The following is a 24,135-nucleotide window of genomic DNA, read 5'->3' as shown; positions in this document are numbered from 1 at the left end:
GGGCAGGGCCCAGGCATGGATGCAAACCAGGTGGTGCCCGGTGATCCCTCTTCTGGATGTTTGTGGGTTCTGTTCTTGCTCTGGTGCCTTTGGGTTCACCTGGCTCAGGAAGGGGAACCTGCTATTGGCCGGGGGAGGGGGGGGCGGTGATAGGTGGGACAGGCTTGTTGTGGTGAGAGGTAGGGTATGGAGAGGTGTATGTATGTGTGTGTGTGTGTCTGTGTGTGAGTACATGTACGTGTATGTGTACCAGTACTGAGGGGCTTTAACTTGGGCCCTCGGTGCCGTCCCTGAGCTTTGGTACTCAAGGCTGGTGCTCTACCACTTGAACCACAGCTTCGCTGCTGGCTTTTTTTTTTTTTTTTTTTGCTGATTAATTGGAGATGAGTTTCATGGACCTTCCTGCCTTCCAGGTCCTCAGATCTCAGCCTCCTGAGTAGCTAGAATTACAGGTGTGAGCCCCCTGGCTGAGAGTTGTTTTTAAAGACAGAGGCCCACCTGGAGCTTCTGAGCTCAGGGTCCTCTTTCTTTTGCTTCAGTAACCGGGACTACAGTCTGCACCACCAGAGCCCGCCAAGCGGCGGCCTTTAGAGTCCTTGGGTCCCGCTGGGCTTCAGTTGGGTGACTGAGACGTGGCTTTGGCCACCTACCAGTCCCCGGTGTTCTGACACTGAGAAGGGGAGCCCAGTCATCACAGTGTGGCCCTGTTGCCCAGGGTTGCTCCCTTCGGCCCAAAGAAAATGTATGCAAACAGAGCAGATGCAAACCCTGGTTTTGTTTAAAATTCCAATCCTGGAGCTTTTTCTGTAGAGGAAAAAAAAAAATCCCAGGTGGATTTCCGGAGCGGTGGCTCTGTGGCCCAACGCGGGGCTTCTGGCTTTCCCCGTCCAGCTGGCTGGGTGGGGCTTTTGCATAATGTAAATAGGGTGCCGCGCTCAGTGGGGTGCAGAGGCCTCCAGTCCGGGATGGAGGGGAAGGGGGAGAAGGGGGAAACCAGCCAGGGCCCCTGCTTCCGGAGGCCGACGCCAGGGGGCGCCAGCCGAGGGCGCCAGCTCCGGGCCAGGGTCCCCGGCGTGCTTCCGGAGGGCGACGCCAGGGGGCGCCAGCCGAGGGCGCCAGCTCCGGGCCAGGGCCCCCGGCGTGCTTCCGGAGGCCGACGCCAGGGGGCGCCAGCCGCTCCCGGGCCGCAAGGCCGCTCCCGGGCCGCGGGGCGGAGCCGGAGGCGCCCTTGGAAGTCTCGCGAGACCCTCGTTGGCCGGCGTGAGAGGGTCAGCATGGCGGACTCGGAGCGGCGTTTCAGCCGGGCGCTCTACCGCTCGGTGTGGTCCAAGATCTACAAGATCCGGCCCAAGCTCGTGCTCTGCCGCCGAGATCGCCTGCGACTCCGGGCCCCGGGCCGGTGCGAGCGGCACCGGCGGCGGCGGCGGCTGCTGCGGGCGCAGGCGGCGCACGCGGGCTGCGGGGAGCGCGGCGGCGCGGCCGGGGAGGCCGGGGAGGCCGGGGAGCGGCCCGGGGAGCGGCCCGGGGAGCGGCCCGGGGAGGCCCGCAGCCCCCGAGCCGCCTCGCCCAGCCCGGCGCGCGACCCGCTCCCGCCCCGGCCCTTGGCCCCGTTCCCCTTCCCGATCAGCGCCCTGCTCCCCGCCGCGCCCCGCGTCCGCTTCCCCAGCCCGCCGCCCGCGCGCGGCCCCCGCGAGAAGCGCCCGGTCCCCCTGGTGCGGCAGCTGGGCCCGGGCCGCGCGCTGCTGCTGCTGCCCGTGGAGGAGGTAGGCGGGGCGCGCGGGGCCCGGGGCGAGCCGGCGCCGGGTGGGCGTGCGCACCCGGACCCGCGCCGGGCGTCCGGCTCGGGCCGCCCGCCCGCCCGAGAGCAGGGAAGGCGGGACACGGAGGGACCGGGCCAGCCCGGCCCGCGCCTGGGCGAGGACGGGGCGGCCGGCGGGGTTGGAGTCGAGGCCGGCGCTCCACCCCCCGAGCCACGCCGCCGGCGCTGTGTGCGAGTGGGTGGTGGGGCTGGAGTCCGGGACCTCCTGCCCTCGGCCTCGGTGCTCGGGGCGGGCGATCTGCCACCTGAGACGACTCCCCTTCCAGCTTCTTGATGGTCGTTCGGAGGTTGAGGCTCCGGGTTTGGCGCTTCCCACCTCAGTCCTTTGATCTCAGCCCTCGAGCAGCTAGGCTTACAGGCCAGGGCCACCAGAGACCAGCTCCTGGCTCTGCGTTTGGTTGGTTATTTTGGAGGTACGAGTCTGCGCGGGCAGACCTTCTACCTACTCTTCTTAGCCTCCCGAATGGCCAGGGTTACTGGCACGAACAACTTCTTCAAACACAGGCTTGCTCTGGAGCTGCCGTGGTGTTTGAGAGTGGGTTAAAAACGGGCATGGCTGGCCCAGGAGCCTCAGGCCTGTGATCCCAGCCGCACAGGGCCCTGAGAGATCTGCGGATCGCCCTTCAAAGCCAGGCAGGGCAGAACAGCCCCTGGGAAACTCCTCTCTCCCTTTGGCCACTTAACCGGGAGTGGCGCTGTGGCTCAAGGTGGTAGAGTGCTAGCCATGAGCAAAAGAGCTCAGGGACAGTGCCCAGGCCCTGAGTTCAAACCCTGTGACTGAACCAAAAACACAAACAAACCATCTGTGTGGCTGGGAGAGGCTGGCTACACCTGTGATCCCAGAGATCTGAGCGTAGTGGCGCAAAGCCAGCCCAAGCAGTAAAGTCTAGGAGACTCCACCCCCAAAAAACGTTTGGAGGTCTGGCTCAAGTCGTACCAGACCAGCAAGCAGTAGAAGCCCTAAATCCAAATCCTTGTGCCCACAAAAAGAGTAAAGGAACTGGATTCCTGTGATCCTCACCACTCAGGAGACTGAGATCTGAGGATCACAGTTTGAAACCAGCCTGACCAGGTTAAGTCCCTGAGACTCTTGAGTTAGCCAGAAAAAAGCCAGAAGTGGAGCTGTGGCTCAAGTGCTAGAGCACTAGCCTTGGGCAAAAAAGCTCAGGGGTAGTGCCCAGGTCCTAAATTCAAGGTCCAGGACTGGCACATATGAAAAAGAAATAGGAAAAAAAGTGAAGGGTGTGGGGCTGGGAATGTGGCCTAGTGGTAAAGTGCTCGTCTTGTATACATGAAGCCCTGGGTTCAATTCCTCAGCACCACATATATAGAAGGGGCTGGAAGTGGCGCTGCGGCAGAGTGTTAGCCTTGAGCAAAAAGAATCCAGGGACAAGTGCTCAGGCCCTGAGTCCAAGCCCTGGGACTGGTACAAAAAAAAAAAAAGTGAAGGATGTGTGTTGGTTACCTAGTCTATGTAATCTGCTCCGAGAAAACTGATCATTTTCGTGTATGGCTTCAGTGTTTAGCAGCAAGTTCTATAATGTTACTTTTTTTTCCCTCTCTTCCTGCTAGGATTTTACTTTCGGGGGGACTTGTCGCCTGACTTGCCTCTACGGTGAGGTGGAGGTGTTTGGCTATGCTATCCGCCAAGGCCAGCCTCCCCAAGATCTCTTCTCTACCTTTACACACGCTTTCCTGAATATCACTGCAGTTCGTTACTCCATGCCTCCGAAAAGCATGAAAGAGCTGAGGAGGGAATTGCGGGCTTTGCTCAGATCGCGTCTTACTCTGGGTAAGGAAAAGAACGAAATAGTTTGCAGATGACTTACTGTAATGAGGCTGACAGTATTTAAATGCTTACTGCGGTTTAGACATTGTGCTTAGAACTTGAATCCAGGACCTGGCTATATATATATATTATACTATTATTTTCACCACTTTTTACATGATAAAAATTTTCTGGCTGGGGATGTGGCCTAGTGGTAGAGTGCTTGTCTGGCACGCATGAATCCCTGGGTTTGTTTGATTTTTTTCAGCACCACATATACAGAAAAAGTTGGAAGTGGCGCTGTGACTCAAGTGGCAGAGTGCTAGCCTTGAGCAAAAAGAAGCCAGGGACAGTGCTCAGGCCCTGAGTTCAAGCCCCAGGACTAGCACAAATAAATAAACAAATAAATCTGATGCCATGAATGTTGTATGAAATCTTAAACCAAACGTGGAAAAAGCCACTGTTACTATGCGATATGGTCTCCTGAAAAAGGCTCTAAAACGTACTTAGCTACTCATCGCAGTTTACCTTTTAACGGAGGAGCTAGGAGTCCTGAACTGCATAGAGTTTAGTGGAGTTGTTGCGTCTGAGGTGATTTATTTTTCTCGTTGCAGAGGACAGATCTTGGTTGGTAAAGAATTTTTCTCCTCTGTGTTCCCTTGTGATGCTAGAGCAGCTGAACAACTGCACTGTAAACTTCATTACCAGCTTCCCAGGTTTATCTTGCGTTTTCATGCAAGAGGTAAAATCAGTTTTCATTCCGTTTTACTAATTACTTGCATCAAAACAGTCAAGCTAAATTGCTCTATAGTGCTCTCTTTGAATCTGTCCTGTTAGTTTGTCCTGTTAGTCTGTCCAGTTAGTGGGATAGGTCCATAGATGAGAAATAGTTTGGCCAAGTGTCAGTGGCCCACACTTGTAATCCCATTCAGGAGGTGAGATCTGAGGGTAAGAAGTCTGTGAGACTCTTTATCTTCATTTAACCAGCCAAGAGATAGAAGTGGAGCTGTGGCTCAACTAGTAGAGCACCAGCCTTGAGCAAAATAGCTACGGGAGAACACCCTGGCCCTGAATTCAAGCTTCAGTATGTGCACATGCACAAAAAAGAAGGGGAGGGGGCTGGGAATGTGGCCTAGTGGCAAGAGTGCTTGCCTTGTATACATGAAGCCCTGGGTTCGATTCCCCAGCACCACATCTATAGAAAATGGCCAGAAATGGCGCTGTGACTCAAGTGGCAGAGTGCTAGCCTTGAGCAAAAAGAAGCCAGGGACAGTGCTCAGGCCCTGAGTTCAAGCCCTAGGACTGGCAAAAAAAAAAAAAAAGAAGGGGCGGAGGCTGGGATGTGGCTTAGTGGTAGAGTGCTTGCCTAGCATGCATGAGACCCTGGCTTTGATTCCTCAGTACCATTATTAAAAAATAATAAAATTATTATTATTAAAAAATAATAAAATTAAATTTAAAAGGAAAAAAAGATTATATAAAAAAGTCCGTCATAGACCTCCCTTCCTCAGTTTTATTCCCCCAACAAAAGTCACTATTTCAGCCGGGTGCTGGTGGCTCACGCCTGTAACCCTAGCTACTTAGGAGGCTGAGATCTGAGAATTGCAGTTCCAAGCCTCTCCACTTAACCACCAGAAAACTGAAAGTGGCACTGTGGCTCAAAGTGGTAGAGCACTGGCCTTGAGCAAAAGATCTCCGAGGGCTGGGATATAGCTCAGTGGCAAAGTGCTTGCCTAGCAAGTGCAACATCCTGGGTTTGATCCCTAGAACCAAAAAAGAAAAGACAAGAGCTCAGAGACAGTGCCCAGGCCCCGAGTTCAAGCCCCATAAACTGTTTTTGTTTTTTTTAATGGCACTGTTTCAGGCAGGTGTGAATGCCTATACCTATAATTGCAGCACTTTGGGGACAGAAGCAGGAGGATCACGAGTTTGAGTCCGGCCTTAGCACTACTGTAAGATGAGATCTTGTCTCAAAAGCAAGTCATGGATAGGGCCCAGGGCTCAGGTGGTAAGATAACCTGCCTAGCAAGTGCAGGTCCTGAGTTCTGATCCCACATCAAAAACAAAAAAGCCCAAGGCTTCATTTTGTAGTTGGCAAAATACTAACAAAACTATTGGACTTAGCTAATGGTTATCTTAATTTTCTGTAAACAGCGAGTAAATACTGTGAATATACTTACGCGTCCATCTTTTCTTTTGCCACTCAGTCCCTGCCTGCCCTACTACTGCTTTTCTGAAGTCCAGTTCCACTACTGTACATGACTCCCTGGCAGTGCAGTGAGTCTGTGCTTCAGATTTAGTGGGCAGTAGCTTGAGGGAGAGTGGGGATGGGGGGGCTGCTTGTGCGGATGCTCGGAACTAAGCAGGGCCACTGTGCTGCACCCCGAGGACCCGTGAGTGGGGAGCTGAGAAATCGGGAGCCTGTATCAAGGAGCGCCTTCAGCTCTGCCTATCTCTCTCGACTTTCGTCTTAGGTTTTTGAAGTTTCTTTTCACTTTTTTATTTTTATTTCTGGTACCGGTACCAAGACTTGAACCTCAGGACCTGCCACACTTTCTTGATTTTCTTGCTTGTGGTTGGTGCTCGACGTTTGGCCATACCTCCGCCCTGATTTTTCTGCCCAGGCGGGCTTCACCCCCGTACCTCCAGGCTTTCGCCTCCTGAGTAGCTAGGATCACAGGCATGAGCTCCTCACGCCTGGATGGCAGGTTTTTTTGTTTTTTTGAAAAGTCTTACTAGGGGCTGGGGATATGGCCTGGTGGCAAGAGAGCTTGCCTCGTATACATGAGGCCCTGGGTTCAATTCCCCAGCACCACATATACAGAAAATGGCCAGAAGTGGCGCTGCGGCTCAAGTGGTAGAGTGCTAGCCTTGAGCAAAAGGAAGCCAGGGACAGTGCTCAGGCCCTGAGTCCAAGCCCCAGGACTGCCAAAAAAAAAAAAAAAAAAAAACAGAAAGAAAGAAAAGTCTTACTAGGTTGCCTCAAACTTTAAATCCTCTAGTGTTAGCACCCTAGGTGTAGGCCCCCTTGCTTGGTGAATGGCATAGTGAAGTCTAGACATAGATGATTTCAGAGTAGAGGTGACAGGACTTGCAGTTGATAGAAATGTTGTAGTTGGGGGGTAGAGAAAAGGACCAAACATTGGTAATTACATCTTTATGAGATATGAGGCTTGCTAATCTACAAATCACGTATCTTTGCTTTCCTTCCTTTTTTCCTTTCTTTCTTTCTTCTTTTTTTTTTTTTAAGAAAAATGGCCTTTTCTTAACATTTAAATTGTTCTTTTTCAGAGTGGTCCACTCCAGATCAATTCTGAAACTTTAGCTTTGAGATCTGTTGGCATCAAAAAGGAGAAGAAGAAAAGAAGCCTTACCTTAACCGAGTCTGTCCAGTCGGCACTGCGGGAGCTGGTCAGTGTTGCTAGGGGTGAGTACCACCTTCAGATTTCCGTGGTGTGGCCCAGCCCCTCAGGATCGCTGCCCATCAATCACTAAAGCCCTGAGGACAATGGGTGATTCCAGGTCCCTGTTTGTTCTGCCTGCAGAAGAAATGGATGACTGTCTGGTCATACTGGTTTGTGGTGCTCAGGATGTTGGAAAATCAACTTTCAATAAATACCTGATTAACCAGCTGTTAAATAGGTAAGAGTCCTTTTGTTGTCACTTTGGCATATTACTAGATGTGTGTGTGTGTGCACACGTGTGTGCCACTACTGAGGTTTGAATGGAAGCCTGAGTACTGTCCCTTAGCTATTTTGCTTAAGGCTGGTGCTCTGCTACTTGAGCCCTAACTCTACCGCTGGCTTCCTGGTTCATTGGAAATACGAGTTACATAGACCTTTCTGCTCAGGCTGGCTTTGAATTGTGATCCTCCTAAGTAGCTAGGGTTACAGGCTTGAGCCACCAGTGCCCGGCCTGTTGCTGTATTTCTGGCATGTAGGAGTAGTGGAGAAACTTGATGGGCATGCATGCATCTGGAGGGAGTTTGTGAAGCTCTCAGCCCTGACCTTTGCTGTCCTCAGCCTGGACTGTAGGAAGTGAAGGTGCTCAAGTGCAGACTGCCTTTTACTGTGCAGTGCTTGATCTCGGATCTGTATTTGTGTTTTTTTATTGGTTGTGGGACTTGAACTCGGCCTGGGTGCTGTCCCTGAGCACTTTTATTCATAGCTAGTGCTCTACCCCTTTGACTCATAGCACCACTTCTGGTTTCTCGTGGTTAATTGGAGATAAGAGTCTCACGGTCTTTCCTGTGTGGGTTGGTTTTGACCCTCATCCTTAGATCTGAGCCTCCTAAGTAGCTAGGATTACAAGTGTGGACCACCAGTGCCCAGTCTGAGGGGTGTGTGTGTGTGTGTGTGTGTGTGTTTATTTTGGAGATGGAGTCTCCCAGACTTTTCTTCCAGGCTGGCATTGCCCAGATTCCTCCAGGTCCCAGCCTTCTGAGAATCTAGGGTTCTGTATAGTCAGGAGCCTTTCACCTGGTCACCCCACACGCTTATTTGTTTGTTTGTGGCTTATTTGTTTTGGTGCTGGTATTAGAGCTTGAACTCAAGGCCATGCAGTCTGTTTTTTCTGGTCATGGCTGACACTCTGCCATTTGAGCTATACCTCCACTCTGGCTTTTTGATGGTTCGTTGAAAATACGAGTCTCAAGGATTTGTCTGCCTAGACTGGCTTTGGACCTCAGTCATTAGATCTGTCTTCTGAACAGCTGGGATTAGAGGCGTGCGCTACCTGCACCTGGCCAGGTGTTGTGCTTCGAAGGTAAACCTGTGTGTGCACGTGTTGTGAATGAGCCCTGCACTGGGAGGGCCACCCACCTGGAAGGGTGCACATGGTTGGTTTGCTTGTGCAGAAAAGGGAGATGTAAAACTTTGCTGACCAGTATTTGCCATCCTAACGTAAGCAGTGTAACATTCTGATTGCTGTAAGTGTGATTGTACCTTGAATGTTAAAATTCTCTTTTCTTTTAAACATTTTTCAGTGTTCCCTGTGTTGACTACTTAGAATGTGATCTGGGGCAGACAGAGTTCACTCCTCCTGGTTGCATTTCTTTACTGAATATTACGGAACCAGTTCTGGGTATGTGTTATATATTTACTAAAATAGCTTATCTTGATTTGTAAAATTGAAAAATGAAAGCTGGGTGCTGGTATTTCACTCCTGTTATCCTAACTACTCAGGAGGGTGAGATCTGAGGATCACGGTTCAAAGCCAGCCCAGGCAGGAAAGTCTATGAAACTCTTTAATCTCCAATTAACCAGCAAAAAAACCAGAAGTAGCACTGTGTCTCCAAGTGGTAGAGCGCTAACCTTGAGCTGAAGAGCTCAGGGACAGCACCCAGGCCCGGAGTTCAAGCCCCGTGACCTACCAAAAAATAAAGATGCTAAAAAGTCAGTGTGGGGCTGGGAATATGGCCTAGTGGCAAGAGTGCTTGCCTCCTACACATGAAGCTTTTGGTTCGATTCCCCAGCACCACATATATGGAAAACGGCCAGAGTGCTAGCCTTGAGTGGGAAAAAGCCAGGGATAGTGCTCAGGCCCTGAGTCCAAGGCCCAGGACTGGCAAAAAAAAAAAAAAAAAAAAAAAAAAGTCAGTGTGTAAAACATGAGAAGTAGGCATGCTCCAACAAGCTCTTTGTTTTTGTATGTGAGTACTGAGCCTTGAACTCAGGGCCTGGGCACTCTCTCTGAGCTTTTGTGCTCAAGACTAGTACACAACTACACTTCCAGCTTTCTTTTTGACCAGTGTCTGGGGGCTTGAACTCAGAGCCTGAGCACTGTCCCTGACTTCTTTTTGCTCAAGGCTAGCACTCTACCGCTTGAGCCACAGCACCACTTCTGGCTTTTTCTGCTTATGTGGTGCTAAGGAATCGAACCCAAGGCTTTATGCATGCTAGGCAAGCGCTCTACCACTAAGCCACAATCCCAGCCTTTTATTTTTGAGATAGCGTCTTCAGTCTCCCCCTCTCCTAGTAGCTGGGATTACAGGTATGAACCACTACACCTGTAACTGGTTTTTGTAGTACTGGAAACTGATTCAGAGCTTTGAGCTTGTTAGGCAAGCACTGTGCCACTTGAACTGTATCCCTAGACCTATTTCCTAGATAGTAATCTCTTATCAAGTATAGGATCCACAAATATCTCCACCCATTCACTCGATTATCTTTTTATTCTCTGGGTCATCTGTTTTCTCAGTAGTCCCTTGTGATGGACGGAAGTTACTTGTTTTGGTGAAGTCCAGTATATATGGAGTGCGTGCGTGCGTGCGTGTGTGCATGTGAACGTGCGTGTGCATACTGATGTGGATGGGCAGGGCTTGTGCAGGCTAGACAAGTGCTCTACCCCCGTGCTCTGTCCCTAACTCAGCTGAGTCACTCTAACCTTGGTCGTCCTAGGACCGCCCTTCACCCACCAGCGGACCCCACAGAAGATGGTGTATTTTGGGAGACCTTCTTGTAGAAACAACTGTGAGAACTACATTGAGATAATAAAATATGTGTTCAGCTCGTACAAGAGAGAGTCGCCGCTGATCATCAACACGATGGGCTGGGTGGTAGGTGAGTCAGGCCGCGCGCTCACAGGGCCGGAAAGGGGCTCCAGCCGGAGTCGCGGGCATCGGTGGACTCCACGACAGCTCGGTCCACGTGCCCTGCCGTGCTCACAGGGCTGGAAAGGGGCTCCAGCCGGAGTCGCGGGCCTGTGGACTGTGAGAGCTCAGTCCACGTGCCCTGCCGTGCTCACAGGGCTGGAAAGGGGCTCCAGCTGGAGTCGCGGGCCTGTGGACTCTGTGACAGCTCGGCACACGTGCCCTGCTGCGCTCACAGGGCTCCAGCCGGAGTCGCAGGCCTGTGGACTCCGTGACAGCTCGGCACACGTGCCCTGCCGCGCTCACAGGGCTCCAGCCGGAGTCGCAGGCCTGTGGACTCCGTGACAGCTCGGCGCATGTGCCCTGCCGCAGTCTTTAGGCGAGCGGGACCATATCTGTCTCCTCAGATGGAGACACAGTCTTGCTGTGTGCTTCAGATTGACTTGTCCTGGAGGTTTTTTGCTCAAGGCTAGCACACTGCCACTTGAGCCACACCTCCACCTTTTGGTGGTTAAGTAGACAAGAGTCTCACAGACTTGCGTGCTCTAACCCCTGTGAGCTATGATCCTCAGATGTCAGCCTCCTAGATTGCTGGGGTTACAGGCAGGAGACATCAGTGCTTAGTTTTCCTGTACCTTTTGTTGTTGTTTCCATTTGCTGGATCTTGTGCCTTTTCGAGCCATCCATGCCTCTAGTTTCTGCTCTGTACTGGTTCAGTGGAGGTTAACTAGCAGATTGAATGAAGATCTGTTTGAGGTTAACTGATTATTTGCCCAGACTGGATTCAAATCACAGCCCTCAGATCTCTCATCAACATCCAGGTTCAGCTGTTTTTTTTGTGTGTTTTTTTTTGCCAGTCCTGGACCTTGAACTCGGGGCCTGAGCACTGTCCCTGGCTTCCTTTTGCTCAGGGCTAGCACTCTGCCACTTGAGCCATAGTGCCACTTCCAGCTTTTTCTGTGTATGTGGTGCTGAGGAATCGAACCCAGGGCTTCACGCATGCTAGGCTAAGCGCTCTGCCACTAGGCCACATTCCCAGCGGCTCAGTTTTTTTGACTAGGCTGTCACTACTCCTGAATCCTCCTACCTATGGGCCACACCATTATCCGCAGCTTGTTCTTTGAGGTAGAGTCTTGCTAGACATTTTTTTTGTCCAGACTCTTAACTTCAATCCATTTATCTTTGCCTCTTAAAGAGTTGACAAGTGTGAACCGTTGAGGTTGGCTGTGTGTGTGTGTGTGTGTGTGTGTGTGTGTGTGTGTGTGTGTGTGTGTTTCCCAGGCTGCCTTTGAACCACAATCCTCAGAGCTCAGCTTCCTGAGTAGTAGCCAGGACTACAGGCGTGAGCCACCAGCACCAGCTGACATGAGCCTTTCTTTAATCAAATCGCGTAGTGTTTTTTGATACTGGGACGATGAGTTTCTTACCTGTTCCGGGTGGTAAGAGTCGGGTCCTCTGACGCGTGCTGGCCCCCAGTTCCCGCCCGGGTCAGTGTGCCGGTTGGTTTGTGTTGGGGCAGTCGGGGGTTGTCTGCTGACGCCGCTGCCGTCTCCTCACAGATGACGGACTTCTGCTGCTCATCGACCTCATCCGGCTTCTGGCTCCCAGCTACGTGGTTCAGTTCACGGCGGCCCATGCCAAAAGCATGCCCGTCCTCACCCCAGAGTTCGTGGAGGGCGCCGACGGCTTGTACACGAAGAGCAAGTCCAAACACCGAAATCGGTGCTTCGAATTCCCGGACTTGGGCGATACTTGGGAATCTACTGACGAAGAGAAAGACAGCCCTGTGTTTTTGAATGGACATAAACTGTTATACGTTCACTCAGAGTTTATATTTTGTAAAACTGTAAGAAATAGGTAAGTAAACGATCACGTGGCTATTTATGTTCTCTTGCGTGGAGCAAGGCATTCTGTGCTCAGTTCCTTAGAAGTCACGTTGGCGCATGGGAAGAATCCCAGCCCTGGGGAAGTTGAGGCGGGAGGGTCTCTGAGCTGGGGACTGCATTTTTACACGTCTGACTTGCTTTTCAGAGAATCACATAACAGAGTTCTTCGAGGCCTGGCCGTATTAGGTTACCTCAGCCTGCTGATGCCTTCGGTGCCCAAACCACCAAGCTTCCTGCCCAGTCTGACGCCCTATCAGGTATGGGGCTCGTCTTGTGTTTTCCCATGGTGCTGGCTGCCCTCTCCCCCATTGTATCCATTTCCCGTTGACTCCTCACAACCCTGCACCGGGGGTGCTGTGATCATCCCGTCTGTAGATGATACATGAAGATGGACACGCAGGAGCAGCCGAGTTGACGTTGAGACCTAGGCAGGCCACAGGCGTGGTTCTGCGCGCTGCTCCCTCCTCCCCTCCCTTCCTCCCTTCCTCTTTCCTTTACTTTCTCTCTTCCATCCTTTTTTTTGCTTTTGTTGTTTTGCTGGTCCTAGGACCTGAACTCAGGGCCTGGATGCTGTCCCTGACTTTTTTCACTCAAGGCTGATATTCTGCCATTTAAGCCACAGCTCCACTTCTGGCTTTTTGCTGGTTGATTGGAGGTAAGCATCTCTTGGATTTCTAAATCTTCTTGGGCTGGATTTGAACCTGAATCCTCAGATCTCAGCCTCCTGTGTAGCTGGAGCGGCTTCTGCCCAGCTCCACAGGTGGAAGGCTCCACGACTCTGGCAGTCCCGAGCAATGCTGGCAGAGACCCCGCTTGGAGCTATGAAAGCTGGGGTGCAGACGAGGGGGCGCCTGCTTGAAGTTACACCGCAACGACAGCAGGCCCGGTGGCCAGTGGTGCGACACCATGGCGGAAGACACACCCCCCCCCCCCCCCAGATGTTGGAGATGTTCTTACCCAAGGGTCAGGCATTTTGTGTAATGAAGTTTTTGTTAGGGTCATTTTTTTTGTTGGTGGTAGTCATGGGACTTGAACTCAGGGCCTGGGCGGCTGTCCCTGAGCTCCTTTGCTCAAGGCTCGTGCTCTACCACTTTAAGCCTCAGGTCCACTCCCAGTTTTCTTTTGGTTAATTGCAGATGAGAGTCTCCTGAACTTTCCTGCCTTATCTAGCTTCAACGTGAGATTCTCAGGTCTCAGCCTCCAGAATAGCTAGGATTACCGAGACCCTCAGCTCTCAGCCTCCTGAGCCGCTGGGATTACCGAGACCCTCAGCTCTCAGCCTCCTGAGCCGCTGGGATTACCGAGACCCTCAGCTCTCAGCCTCCTGAGCCGCTGGGATCAACCCTGGGAGCCACCAGCGCCCAGCAGCAGGGTCATTTGTTTTAGGAAATGCTCTTAACTGGACTTCAGTCACACTGACTAGGGCTTTATCTCTTTTGTTGGTTGACGTTTTTTCCTGAAACCTAGTATGTGTATAACAGAGTACCTGTCTGCCTCCAAAGTTTGGAATTACCAACAAGTGGTGGCGTCAGCCATTTCCCTGCGGCCCAGGCATGTGGGCGGTATTTCTTTTCCCTTTTTTGGTGTTGGGGATCACACCCAGGGCCTCCTGTGTGCTAGGCATGCGCTCTTCCACTGAGCCACACTTCTCTGTAGCGTGTTGAACCGTGATCCCCAGATCTCAGCCTCCAGAGTAGTTAGGGTTATAGGTATGGACAACAGCACCTAGCTCTACCAGCCCTCTTACTTCCTCGTTAGGAAATGAATGGAGGCCTTTTCGGTTCCCAAAGTCCATTCTGACTTTCAGGAGACTTGGTGAACAGTGTTCCATGTGCATTAGCTAATGTCTTCCTCTGTTTTAACTCACTTAGGATATCTCCAACTCTCCTTTGTCCATTTAGACCAGGAAGTGTCAGGCCTTCAGTTGTGATTTCTAGCAGGCGTTGCTGGTACACAAAAAGTGTATAGGGGCTGAGACTGTGGCTTCACAGTAGAGTGCTTACCTAGCAAGCATGAAGCCCTGGGTTCGATTCCTCAGTACCACATAAATGCAGAAATCCAGAAGTGGAGTTGTGGCTCAAGTGGTGGAGTGTTAGCCTTGAGCAAAAGAAGCTCAGGGATAGTTCTCAGGCCCTGAGTTCAAGTCCCATGACTAGCAAAAAAAAAGGTGTATGTGGCCTCTCAGGGTCTCTATTAAAGCCACAGTCACCGTCAAGCCAGGTGTTTTCATTCTTTTTGGTAGTAGTTTTGTAGACCTTGCTTTTACATCACTGGCTAGTCATTTGGTGGTAATTAAAATTGGGCTTTTAAGTCAAACCTGGCCTAGTGTCAGATGTCTGTAATCCCATACCCAGGACCAGGCAGGAGCCTCTCAAGTTCAAGGCCAGCATGGTCTATACAGGGAGACCCTATCTCAAAAACAGGTGCTAGTGGCTCACGCCTATAATCCTAGCTACTCGGGAGGCTGAGATCTGAGGATCTGGATTCAAAGCCAGCCTGAGCAGACAAAACCACTAGGCCCTTTTCTCCAATTATCAGTAAAAAGCCGGAAGTGGAGGTATGGCTCAAGTGGTAGAGGGCCAGCCTTGAGCAAAAGAGTTCAAGGAGAATGCAAGGGCCCCGAGTTCAAGCTCCTCCAGTGCTGGCACGAAGGAGGGAAGGCTGCATGGAGGGAAGAAATCATTCTTGGGGGATGCACACTTACTCTTTATTCTCTAGGTCCCTTTTAATTCGGTTGCTCTCCGGGTTACCCACTCTGACGTCGCCCCCACCCACATCCTGTACGCCGTGAACGCCAGCTGGGTTGGCCTTTGCAGGATCATGGACGACATTAGCGGGTACACCAGGGGCCCCATCCTGCTGGCCCAGACGCCCATCTGTGACTGTGTGGGGTTTGGTGAGTTGACAGTCGTGAGTCGTGTCCCTCAACCTGCACTGCCGGGCCTGCCGGATCCGCTTCCCGCCCACTGCTGGGGTCCAGGCCGTGGCTTGGCCTCCTCCCAGCCACGCGTGCTCCTCGGTGGCCTCTTCCCCTGGGGGTGCTCTGTCTGCTCCCCACACACGGCGCTGCAGGTGCCTTCCAGCCCCTCTTACCCGTGCGCACCTGCTGCGGGGGTCTCCCTGGAGTGTGTGTGCAAGGCCCACCCCTTGCCTGTGTGCACCGCCCGCATCTGGCCCATTGCTAGGTCCGGTGCGTCTGTCTTGAATGCACATTGGGGTTCCTATCTCTTCTGCCCACACCGGTAGCCATCGTCATTCCCGCGCAGGGCTGCCCGAGAAGCCTGGAGCTGGCCTGGCCCTCCTGACAGGCGGCCTGAAAGCAGGCATGACGCATTGCACACGTGCAGGGCCTGCACTGGGCTCGCGGGGGCCGGGGGGTGGGTCCCCAGCTCCTCCACCAGCCCTGCTTCCCTGAGGCACCCCGAGTCTCAGGTCAATGATGTTGAGAAGGAGTCTCAAACTAATGAACCCGAATTAGCAAAATCTAAACAATGACCTGTACATTGTAGCTGGGCACTGGTGGTGCACACCTGTAATCCTAGCTTCTCAGGAGGATGAACTAGGAGTATCCAGCTCAAAGCCAGTCTGTGCAGAGAAGTCTGAGACTCTGTGTGTGCGTGCATGCGTGTGCGTGTACTCCTACCCTGGAGGCTTGAACTCGGAGCTTGTGCACTGTACCTGCTCTAACCACTTGAGCCACAGCTCCACTTCTAGCAGTTTTGGTAGCTGATTAGAGATAAGAGTCTCACCGACTTTCCTGCCCAGGCTGGCCTCAAGCCACCGTCCTCAGATCTCAGCCTCCTGCATAGCGAGGATGACAGGCCTGAGCCCACAAAGTGCTGTGGCTCAAGTGTGGCTCTTGACTGAAAAAGCTCAGGGACAGTGCCCACTTCCTGAGTTCAAGCCCCATTGCAGCACAATAAATCATAAATGAATGAATACCCATTTTAGGTCGATGCACCACCAGTTCTCAAAGCGTTTCCAGAAGCGTGGCATGCAGTAGACCTTGAGCTGATTGTGAGCTGCTCCTCCTCCGGTTCTTTCCTTCAGGGCGTTGCCCTCACGGGCGCCCACCCTCAGCCCACCCCCAGCCCTTCTGGTTGGGAGACCTTGTGGAGAGTCTGAACGATACTTTGTATTCTTAAAGCAAAACAAACTTGAAACCGTTCTTGTCCCTTGCTAGCGGTGGGAAGCTGATTGGGTCTTGTGTCTTGAAGGGATCTGTCGAGGTGTTGACATGGAGAAGCGGGTATACCATATCCTCACCCCTGTGCCCCCAGAGGAACTAAGGACTGTGAACTGTCTGCTCATTGGCTCCATCAGCATTCCGCCTTGCATCTTCTGCACCCAGGTGAGCTGAGCGGGCCCGGCCCGCCCCTGCCCAGCCTCCAGCCCCGGCCAGGGTCCCAGCCGCAGCTCCTTTGTCCTGGAAATGGGAACTTGGTTGTAGAGCAGAATGATGGGGTGCAAGTCTCAGAGGCCTGAGGCCAGGAGCCGGTGGCATTTAGTCAGGTGCCCAGGGCAGGGCCCTCCCTGGAGCCGGCGGGGGGAGGAGCAGCCGGGACCTCCACAGGCTGCCCCTGTAACGGATGGTGCCTGGAGACAGCGGGGCGAGGTCTGGGCCGTCTGGTGTTTGGTGATTGTGGAGGGGCTGGGGGGGGGGTGGGAGAAGCTCGAGCCAGAGCCCCCCAGTCCCCCTCACAGTCCCCCTCACAGCGCCTGTGTTGGTGTTTCAGCGTGGCCTGGAGGGAACCATCCCTTACATCACAGCCGATTACAATTTCAACCTTCCGGGCGCCTCCGAGAAGATCGGAGTGCGGACGTTTACGGCGGAGGAGGGGATGCAGATAGATCCCACGTTCTACCGCAAAGTAAAGTGACGTTCCCGCAAGGGGAGAGACTTCTACCAGAGCGCTTCCTCCAGCCCCATGGCAGAAGACAGGACTCACGCGCGGCCCGGGCCCTGTTACCCCGTGACGGACAGTGTTGACGTGATTTGTGGACGCTTTGTATCATCTTTTCTACTTTCTCCCTTAGTTTAGATGTGGTGTAGACCAGGCTCTGGTCTTTTGTCTGGTTAATTATGTGTGTTGTCTGGTTTGGTTTCCAAAGAGATCGTAAGGCATGTGGAAAAGGTTTTATATTAAAGCTGGAGGAATAGGACTCATCTCTAACAGTTCTTCAAGGTCATGGTTACTGGACTAGGGACAAAAACGGAAATGAGCCACAAAAACTCACCAAGAAGGATGGAGACAGGCTGGCCCGCCAAATCTGGTGGGTGCTCCCCAGAGCCCCGTGCAGAGGTGGGCAGGCTGGGGGGGCAGGGGCGGGGCCGCGGGCAGGGGCGGGGTCTCGCCTCCTTCCAGCCCGGGTGCTGGGGTGTTCTGACCTGCACGCGTGGTGCCATCGGCCTTCTCCTGCCACGTGATCAAGCGTTGCTGCGCTTGATCAAGGTTTAACAGACACGCGTGTGTGACGTGCGGAGCCCTTTCCGTTCTTCAGTCCTATGGACTTGTGTTGGAGAGGCCGTTCTTCCCGGGGCCCGTTCAATCTAGACGTGCCCTGGTGGCCTTCTCACCTAGGGCGAAGCGGAAACCCCTCCTTCGGACCCACAGTCAGCCAGCTTTCGGAAACAGCTCCAGTCACTCGTGGGAGCAGTGGGGGCCGAGCAGGGGCCGCAGACGGCACTGGGAGCGCCTCAGGCCGCACGGGAGCCCCGGGAACTGCACCTCCTCAGCACATTGCGGTCAGAGAGCTGGGCGCAGGAGCGCACAGGTGTGATCCCAGCTACTCAGGAGGCTGAGGACTGAGGTTCAAAGCCAGCCCAAGCAGGAAAGCCTGAGCTCCTTATCTCCACGTAACCCACAAGAAGCTAGACGGGAGCTGTGGCTCGGCTGGTGGAGCACCAGCCTCCAGCAGAAAAGAAGCTGAGGGACCGCTCTCAGGCTTTCAGTTCAAGTCCCAGTACCGGCATGCGCGCGCACACCCACTTGCTCCCGTTGGGCTCAGTGGCTCACCTGTCATACCAGCCCCTCGGAAGGCTCAGACCTGGGGAGCACAGTGTAAAGCCAATCTGGGCAGAGAAACCTGCAGGACTTAGCGCCAGCAAAGTGCTGGGCTGGAGGCATGGCACTCTGAAGAAGCCAAACGAGAGCCCAGGAGGCCCCGCGTCCACGAAGATTGCCTGGACTGTGTGGCGTTGAGCCCTGCATTGCTAGAACTGAACCGCTGAGTCTTCCTCCCCCTCAGTGCTGTGCGGAGCCCCTCAGCTTCTCGAAGACCCACAGCAAAGGACTTACAGCCGCTCCAGGAACTCGTAACACTCCATGTGTGCCGCAGGGCTGGGGGAGGTGGGGTCCTGGGGCTTGAACTCAGGGCCTGGGTGCTGTCCCTGAGCTTTTAAAAAAAATTTTTATTGGTCTGGGAATATGGCCTAGTGGCAAGAGTGCTTGCCTCCTACACATGAACCTCTGGGTTCGATTCCCCAGCGCCAGATATACGGAAAACGGCCAGAAGTGGCGCTGTGGCTCAGGTGGCAGAGTGCTAGCCTTGAGCAGGAAGAAGCCAGGAACGGTGCTCAGGCCCTGAGTCCAAGGCCCAGAACTGGCCAAAAAAAAAAATTTATTGACAAGGTGTTGTGCAAAGGGGGTACAGATACACAGTAAGGCAGTGAATACATTTGTGATATCTTACACCATTTTTCTTGAGCTTTCTTTTTTTCTTTTCCGGTTGGTCCTGGGGTTTGAACCTCTGGGCCTGGGCACTGTCCATGAACTCTTCAGCTCAAGTCTAGTGTTCTATCACTTGGAGTCAAAATGCCACTTCCGGTTTTCTGGTGGTTAATTGGAGATGAGTCTCACAAACTTCCCTGCCCAGTCAGGCTTAGGGCCCTGATGCTCAGATCTCAGCCTCCTGTAGCTAGGCTTACAGGTGTGAGCCACCTGCACCAGGTTCGCTGAGCTTTTCTGCTCAAGACTAGCTCTACTTCCACAGCTCTACTTCTGGCTTTTTTGGGTGAATGGCGTGTGTGATATTCATTAGAAATGAGAGTCTCATGGACTTCCCTGACCAGGTTGGATTTGAACTGCAATCCTCAGACCTCAGCTTCCTAAGTGCTGGTGTTGCAGGCAAGAACCCAACTGGCTTTAGCTTTTTTTTTTTTTTTCAATTGTGAGGCTTGAACTCAGGGCCTAGGCACTGTCTCTGAGCTCTTTTGCTCTAGTCACTAGCACTTTGTTCTAGGACACGCGTTCTAGCACTTTGAGCCACAGTGCTACCTCCAGGAGATGAGTCTCTCCCAGACTTTCCTAGCCAGGCTGTTTTTGGCCTGTTATCCTCAGAGCTCATCCTCCTGAGTTAAGTAGGATTTCAGGTGTGAGCCACCAGTGACTGGCAAGGCCTTTAGCCTTTCAAGCGCTGAGCCTCGTGAGCCTGCATCAGTAGAGGAATGGTGCCGCCACCAGGGGGCGCCGTCGACGCGGAGTTGATGGCCGTGAAGGGCAGAGTGGGAGAGGAGCCTGCACAAGGGGCCTGACCTAGCTGTGCTGGGTGCTAGGCTGAGCCTGTTGGGAGTAGACACAGCGCCAATCCTAAATGTCCGCAGACGATCCCCGGTGTCCGTGGAGGGAGGAGGAGGTGGGACTTGGTGTCAGGCTGTGCAGGGGACGCTGGCTGTCTTCCAGGTCACCCTCTGCTGCAGCCGCCCGGGTGCTGGGATTGCACGCGTGCGCCGCCACTCCTGGCCTGCTCTGTGCTTCACTGAGGACTTCCCCTCTCCAGGCTTCTTTACCAAAACTGCCATTTCTGAGTGTGTGGTTTCCAAAGTGGCACGAGCAATGTACATAAGTTTTGGGATGCCTCTGCATTAAAGGTCTAAACCCAGTCCTGGGCCTTGGACTCAGGGCCTGAGCACTGTCCCTGGCTTCTTCCCGCTCAAGGCTAGCACTCTGCCACTTGAGCCACAGCGCCCCTTCTGGCCGTTTTCCATATATGTGGTGCTGGGGAATCGAACCCAGGGCTTCACGTATACAAGGCGAGCACTTTTGCCACTAGGCCATATTCCCAGCCCCTTGAGTTCTTGTTGCCAAGGGTCTGAGCTCTGGGCAGCAGATTCTCTGGTTACTAGTAAAAGCTACACCTGAACAAAATCCCATTTATTACCTTAAAATTTCTAGTTTATACATATGAAAAATGATCCTTAACTCCCAGTACACGGACTCACTGAACCAGGCTGTCATACCTGACGTGCTTCCTTGTGGGTCTGTGGGTACAAGTGCACGTGTATATTACAGAACCATGGCCTCGTTTATGGTTCCTGTTCCATTACCTATCAACTTCTGATCATTCAGAGATTTTTCAGGGGCTCAGGTAGCAGAGGGCTTAGCCAGTGAGTGAAAGCAAATGTCATTCTGAGTTAAACATCCTGTCTCAAAAAAATTCCGTTTTCAGAGTCCGGTGAAGGTGCACATGTCAGTAATCCTAGCTACTCAGGAGGCTGAGATCTGAGGAGCCAGCCCCGGCAAGAAAATCCATGAGGCTTGTCTCCAATTAACCATGACTGAAGTGATGGAGCACTAGCCTTGAGCAAGAAAGCTCCAAGATCCTGAATTTAGTGCCCAGGCCCTGAGTTCAAGCTCCCAGGACAAGCACACACTAAAAGGGATTCTTTTGAGAACTTGAATTGTGCTATAATTTTAGTGTATAGATAGATCAACTTATCCCTATGCATGTATATAATTTTTTTTTTGGATCAATTGTGGGGCTTGAACTCTGGGCCTAGTAGGTGCTGTCCCTGAGCTCTTCAGCTCCAGGCTAGCAGTCTACGGCTTTGCGCCACAGCACCACTCCCAGTTTTTATGGTGCTTAATTGGAGATAAGAGTCTCCTGGACTTCCCTGCTGCCCAGGCTGACTTTGAACCGCCATCCTCCGATCTCAGCTTCCTGAGTAGCTAGGGTTACAGGCGTGAGCCACCAGCGCCGGGCCTTGTGTATAATTCCACACACAGCGCGTCTTGACCGATGTCACCCCTTGAGTCTCCCCAACGGTTCCCCTCCCGTCGTTACATCGTTTCAGCTTTTCCGTAGTTCGCATGGAGTATAATGACTGCTGAAAGAAGCCATGGCAGGACGTACGGGGGTGAAGATAGCCTTGGAAAAGCGTGGATGAATTTGGGGTGCAGGGATTTGAGCCAGGGATGTTTGGAAGGCCCCCAGTCATGCCCGGGCTCCGTGTCCATGTCTGTGCTCGTCTTCCTGTGTGGGAAGTGAGGGCACGATGCTGCAGCCTGGCCCGCCTTCCAGGGTCTATTAGGAGAACAAAGGAGGGGGTACTCTAAGAAAGCAAGCAGCGGAATCCAGCCCTGGGCTTGGGATGGGCATGCCCTCAGCCAGCGAGCCGGGCCTGGCCATCGGCCCTCTAGGTTGGGCCTGGCAGAGAGAATGGGACTTGGCTGACAAGCGGGGGCCCCAACAGTGGCTACAATAAATAAGGGGCCATTTGTGCACAGGGGGAGCCCCTGTGACCTGCTGGGCTCTTCTGAGGGACCTTGGGCTCCGGAGGGCAGGCAGGGGTGCAGGCTGCGGGGAGGCGTGGGGCTGAGGGGCTCGTGGCAAATGCCGGGCTCTGAGTCAGCCAAGCCTGGGGAATCAGCAAAGAAAGTGGCGCTGGGCAGACGAGGGGGCGGGGCTGGGAAGCCCCCTGGTTGCTATGGTAACCAGCCTTGATGCCACCGTGGAGTCCTTCTAATGCTGTGGAATTTATTTGGTCTCTGTGCTCTGCTTGTCTCTGCCTGGGGAGGGGGAGACCCCCAGTTTCCAGGCTCTCCTCCTCAGTAACCATTGAGAGGGGGAAACAAAGGTCCCCTGGGCGTTGCTTTCCAGGAAAGAAGAGAAGGCATTCGGAGGGAGGGCGCCAGCTGGGCAGGTTCTTGGAGCAACTTGGAACTTAGGTCTAAAAAATTCAAGGGGGGAAAAAGTCACCAACAAGGTAACGCAGTCCAAATGTTAAGTACACGGCGCCCAGGGACCAGCGTCCGGAGCTCGGGGGTGCTGAGCACATTCAGCTGCAGAAACTTGGGGTTGGGGTGGGGGCTCCGGGAGACCCCGCCGGAGCTGGTGAGCACCTGGGCAGGGGCCTGTGGTGCGGGCCTGTGGCTAGCGGGCTGGTGAGCACCTGGGCAGGGGCCTGTGGTGCGGGCCTGTGGCTAGCGGGCTGGTGAGCACCTGGGCAGGGGCCTGTGGTGCGGGCCTGTGGCTAGCGGGCTGGTGAGCACCTGGGCAGGGGCCTGTGGTGCGGGCCTGTGGCTAGCGGGCTGGTGAGCACCTGGGCAGGGGCCTGTGGTGCGGGCCTGTGGCTAGCGGGCTGGTGAGCACCTGGGCAGGGGCCTGTGGTGCGGGCCTGTGGCTAGCGGGCTGGGCAGGGCACTGCCACTCCAAAGGTCAAGCACGCGCTCAGTCTGGCTTGCCTTCTGAAACGTGTGTGTGTGTGTGTGCGCGTGCGCGCGTGTGCGTGCCAGTACTGGGACCTGAACTCAGGACATGGGAGCTGTCCCTTAGCTTTTTCACGCAAGGCTGGTGCTTTACCACTTGAGCCATAGCTCCACCCGCTTTTTGGTGGCCATTGGGAGATAACAGTCACAGACTTGCCTGCCCAGGCTGGCTCTGAGCCTCGCTCCTCCTATCTCAGCCTCCGGTAGCTGGGATTACAGGTGTGGGCCACCGGCGCCCGGCTTAGACATACCATCACTTTAAATCTGACCTTCTGGAATGGACGTCTGGCTGTCTCCAGTCTTCCACTCTCGTGACTGATGCCGTTGCCAGCACCCTTGTATCGCGGATTGGCAGAACACCTCCCTAGAACAGTGGCGTTGTGGGTGGAGGGCGGTGAGCGTGGCGACATGGTTTCCTGGTGGTATTGTAACGGCCGTGCCCCGAGTGCCAGTCAAACAGTGAGTTGTTCGGCCATCCGCGGACATGCTAGCCCTCTGCATGCCGTCTGTATGTGCTCCTCGCCTTCATGGACGTGGGCACGGGGAAGGTCGGTGAGAGACGGGCAGGCGCGCCTTCCACCACCCCAGGAAATGCCGGGGCTCTTGGCAGAGGGGCGTGGGCAGCGGAAGGGTCTGACATCATGCTTCTAGAACTTCTGAGGGTGGAAGCCAGTGAGGGCACAGCACACATAAAGCTTTTATCTTTCTTATTCGTTTTCCTCTGTGTGTGTGTGTGTGTGTGTACACGTGTGCGTGCCTGTGTGCGTGTACACACCCATGTGTGCTGGTCCGAGGGCCTCGAGGCCTGGGCACTGTTCCTGAGCTTTTGTGCTCTATCTCTTGAGCCACAGTTCCACTTCCAGCTTTTTGATGATTACTTGGAGGTAAAAGTCTTGGACTTTTCTGCCCTGGCTGGCTTCCAACCTCAATCCTCAGATCACAGCCTTCTGAGTACCTAGAATGACAGGTGTAAACCACCAGCACTCAGCCCCTTTAATTTTCTTTTTTTACTCTTTTGTTGTTCCTGGAGCTTGAACTCAGGGCCTGAGCACTGCCCCTGGCTTCTTTTTGCTCCAGGCTAGCACTCTGCCACTTGAGCCGCAGCGCCACTTTCGGCTTTTTCTATATATGTGGTGCTGGGGAATCGAACCCAGGGCTTCATGTATATGAGGCAAGCACTCTTGCCACTTGGCCATATTTCCAACCCCTATCTAGCTATTTTTGACTGTGTGTTGGATATTGCATTTTTAAAATTATCTGCAAGGAAAACTTGAGGCATCGGATGATAGAGGATTTCTATGTGGTTCTGCCTGGGCCTGGAGGTGCTACTATTCTACAATGACTTTAACCCAAATTCAAAGCTGTACCTCCCCGGACATTCAGCTTCTTTCCCCTGGCTCCCATAGCCCACTAAAATAAAAGGAGCACTCAGCCAGGTATGGTGGTGCCCCCGTAAACCCTGTCCTCTGACGGCAGAGGCAGAAAGATGGTGTGGCTTTTTTGTTGTTATGTTTGGTCATGGGGCTTGACCTCAGGACCTGGGCTCTGTCCCTGAGCTCTTTTGCTCAAGGCTAGCGCTCTACCAC

The 24,135-nt window shown here is 53.6% G+C and overlaps 1 protein-coding gene across 1 annotated transcript; it reads left to right on the top strand.

The window, feature by feature from the left end:
* Positions 1 to 1,274: 1,274 nt before the first annotated feature.
* On the top strand, positions 1,275 to 17,225 carry Nol9 (nucleolar protein 9). The gene is made up of 12 exons (XM_048350008.1): positions 1,275 to 1,763; positions 3,392 to 3,611; positions 4,202 to 4,329; positions 6,879 to 7,014; positions 7,133 to 7,229; positions 8,572 to 8,669; positions 9,986 to 10,147; positions 11,736 to 12,033; positions 12,208 to 12,319; positions 14,781 to 14,958; positions 16,280 to 16,413; positions 16,799 to 17,225. Exons 1-12 carry the CDS (start codon positions 1,275 to 1,277, stop codon positions 16,940 to 16,942), a joined length of 2,196 nt encoding a protein of 731 aa, XP_048205965.1. The 3' UTR covers positions 16,943 to 17,225.
* Positions 17,226 to 24,135: the final 6,910 nt, after the last annotated feature.

Source organism: Perognathus longimembris, chromosome 7 (genome assembly GCF_023159225.1).
Source record: "Perognathus longimembris pacificus isolate PPM17 chromosome 7, ASM2315922v1, whole genome shotgun sequence".
Classification (NCBI taxonomy): Eukaryota; Metazoa; Chordata; class Mammalia; order Rodentia; family Heteromyidae; genus Perognathus; species Perognathus longimembris.
Note: the sequence above shows the minus strand (reverse complement) of the source record. Positions and strands in the feature narration are given on the sequence as shown.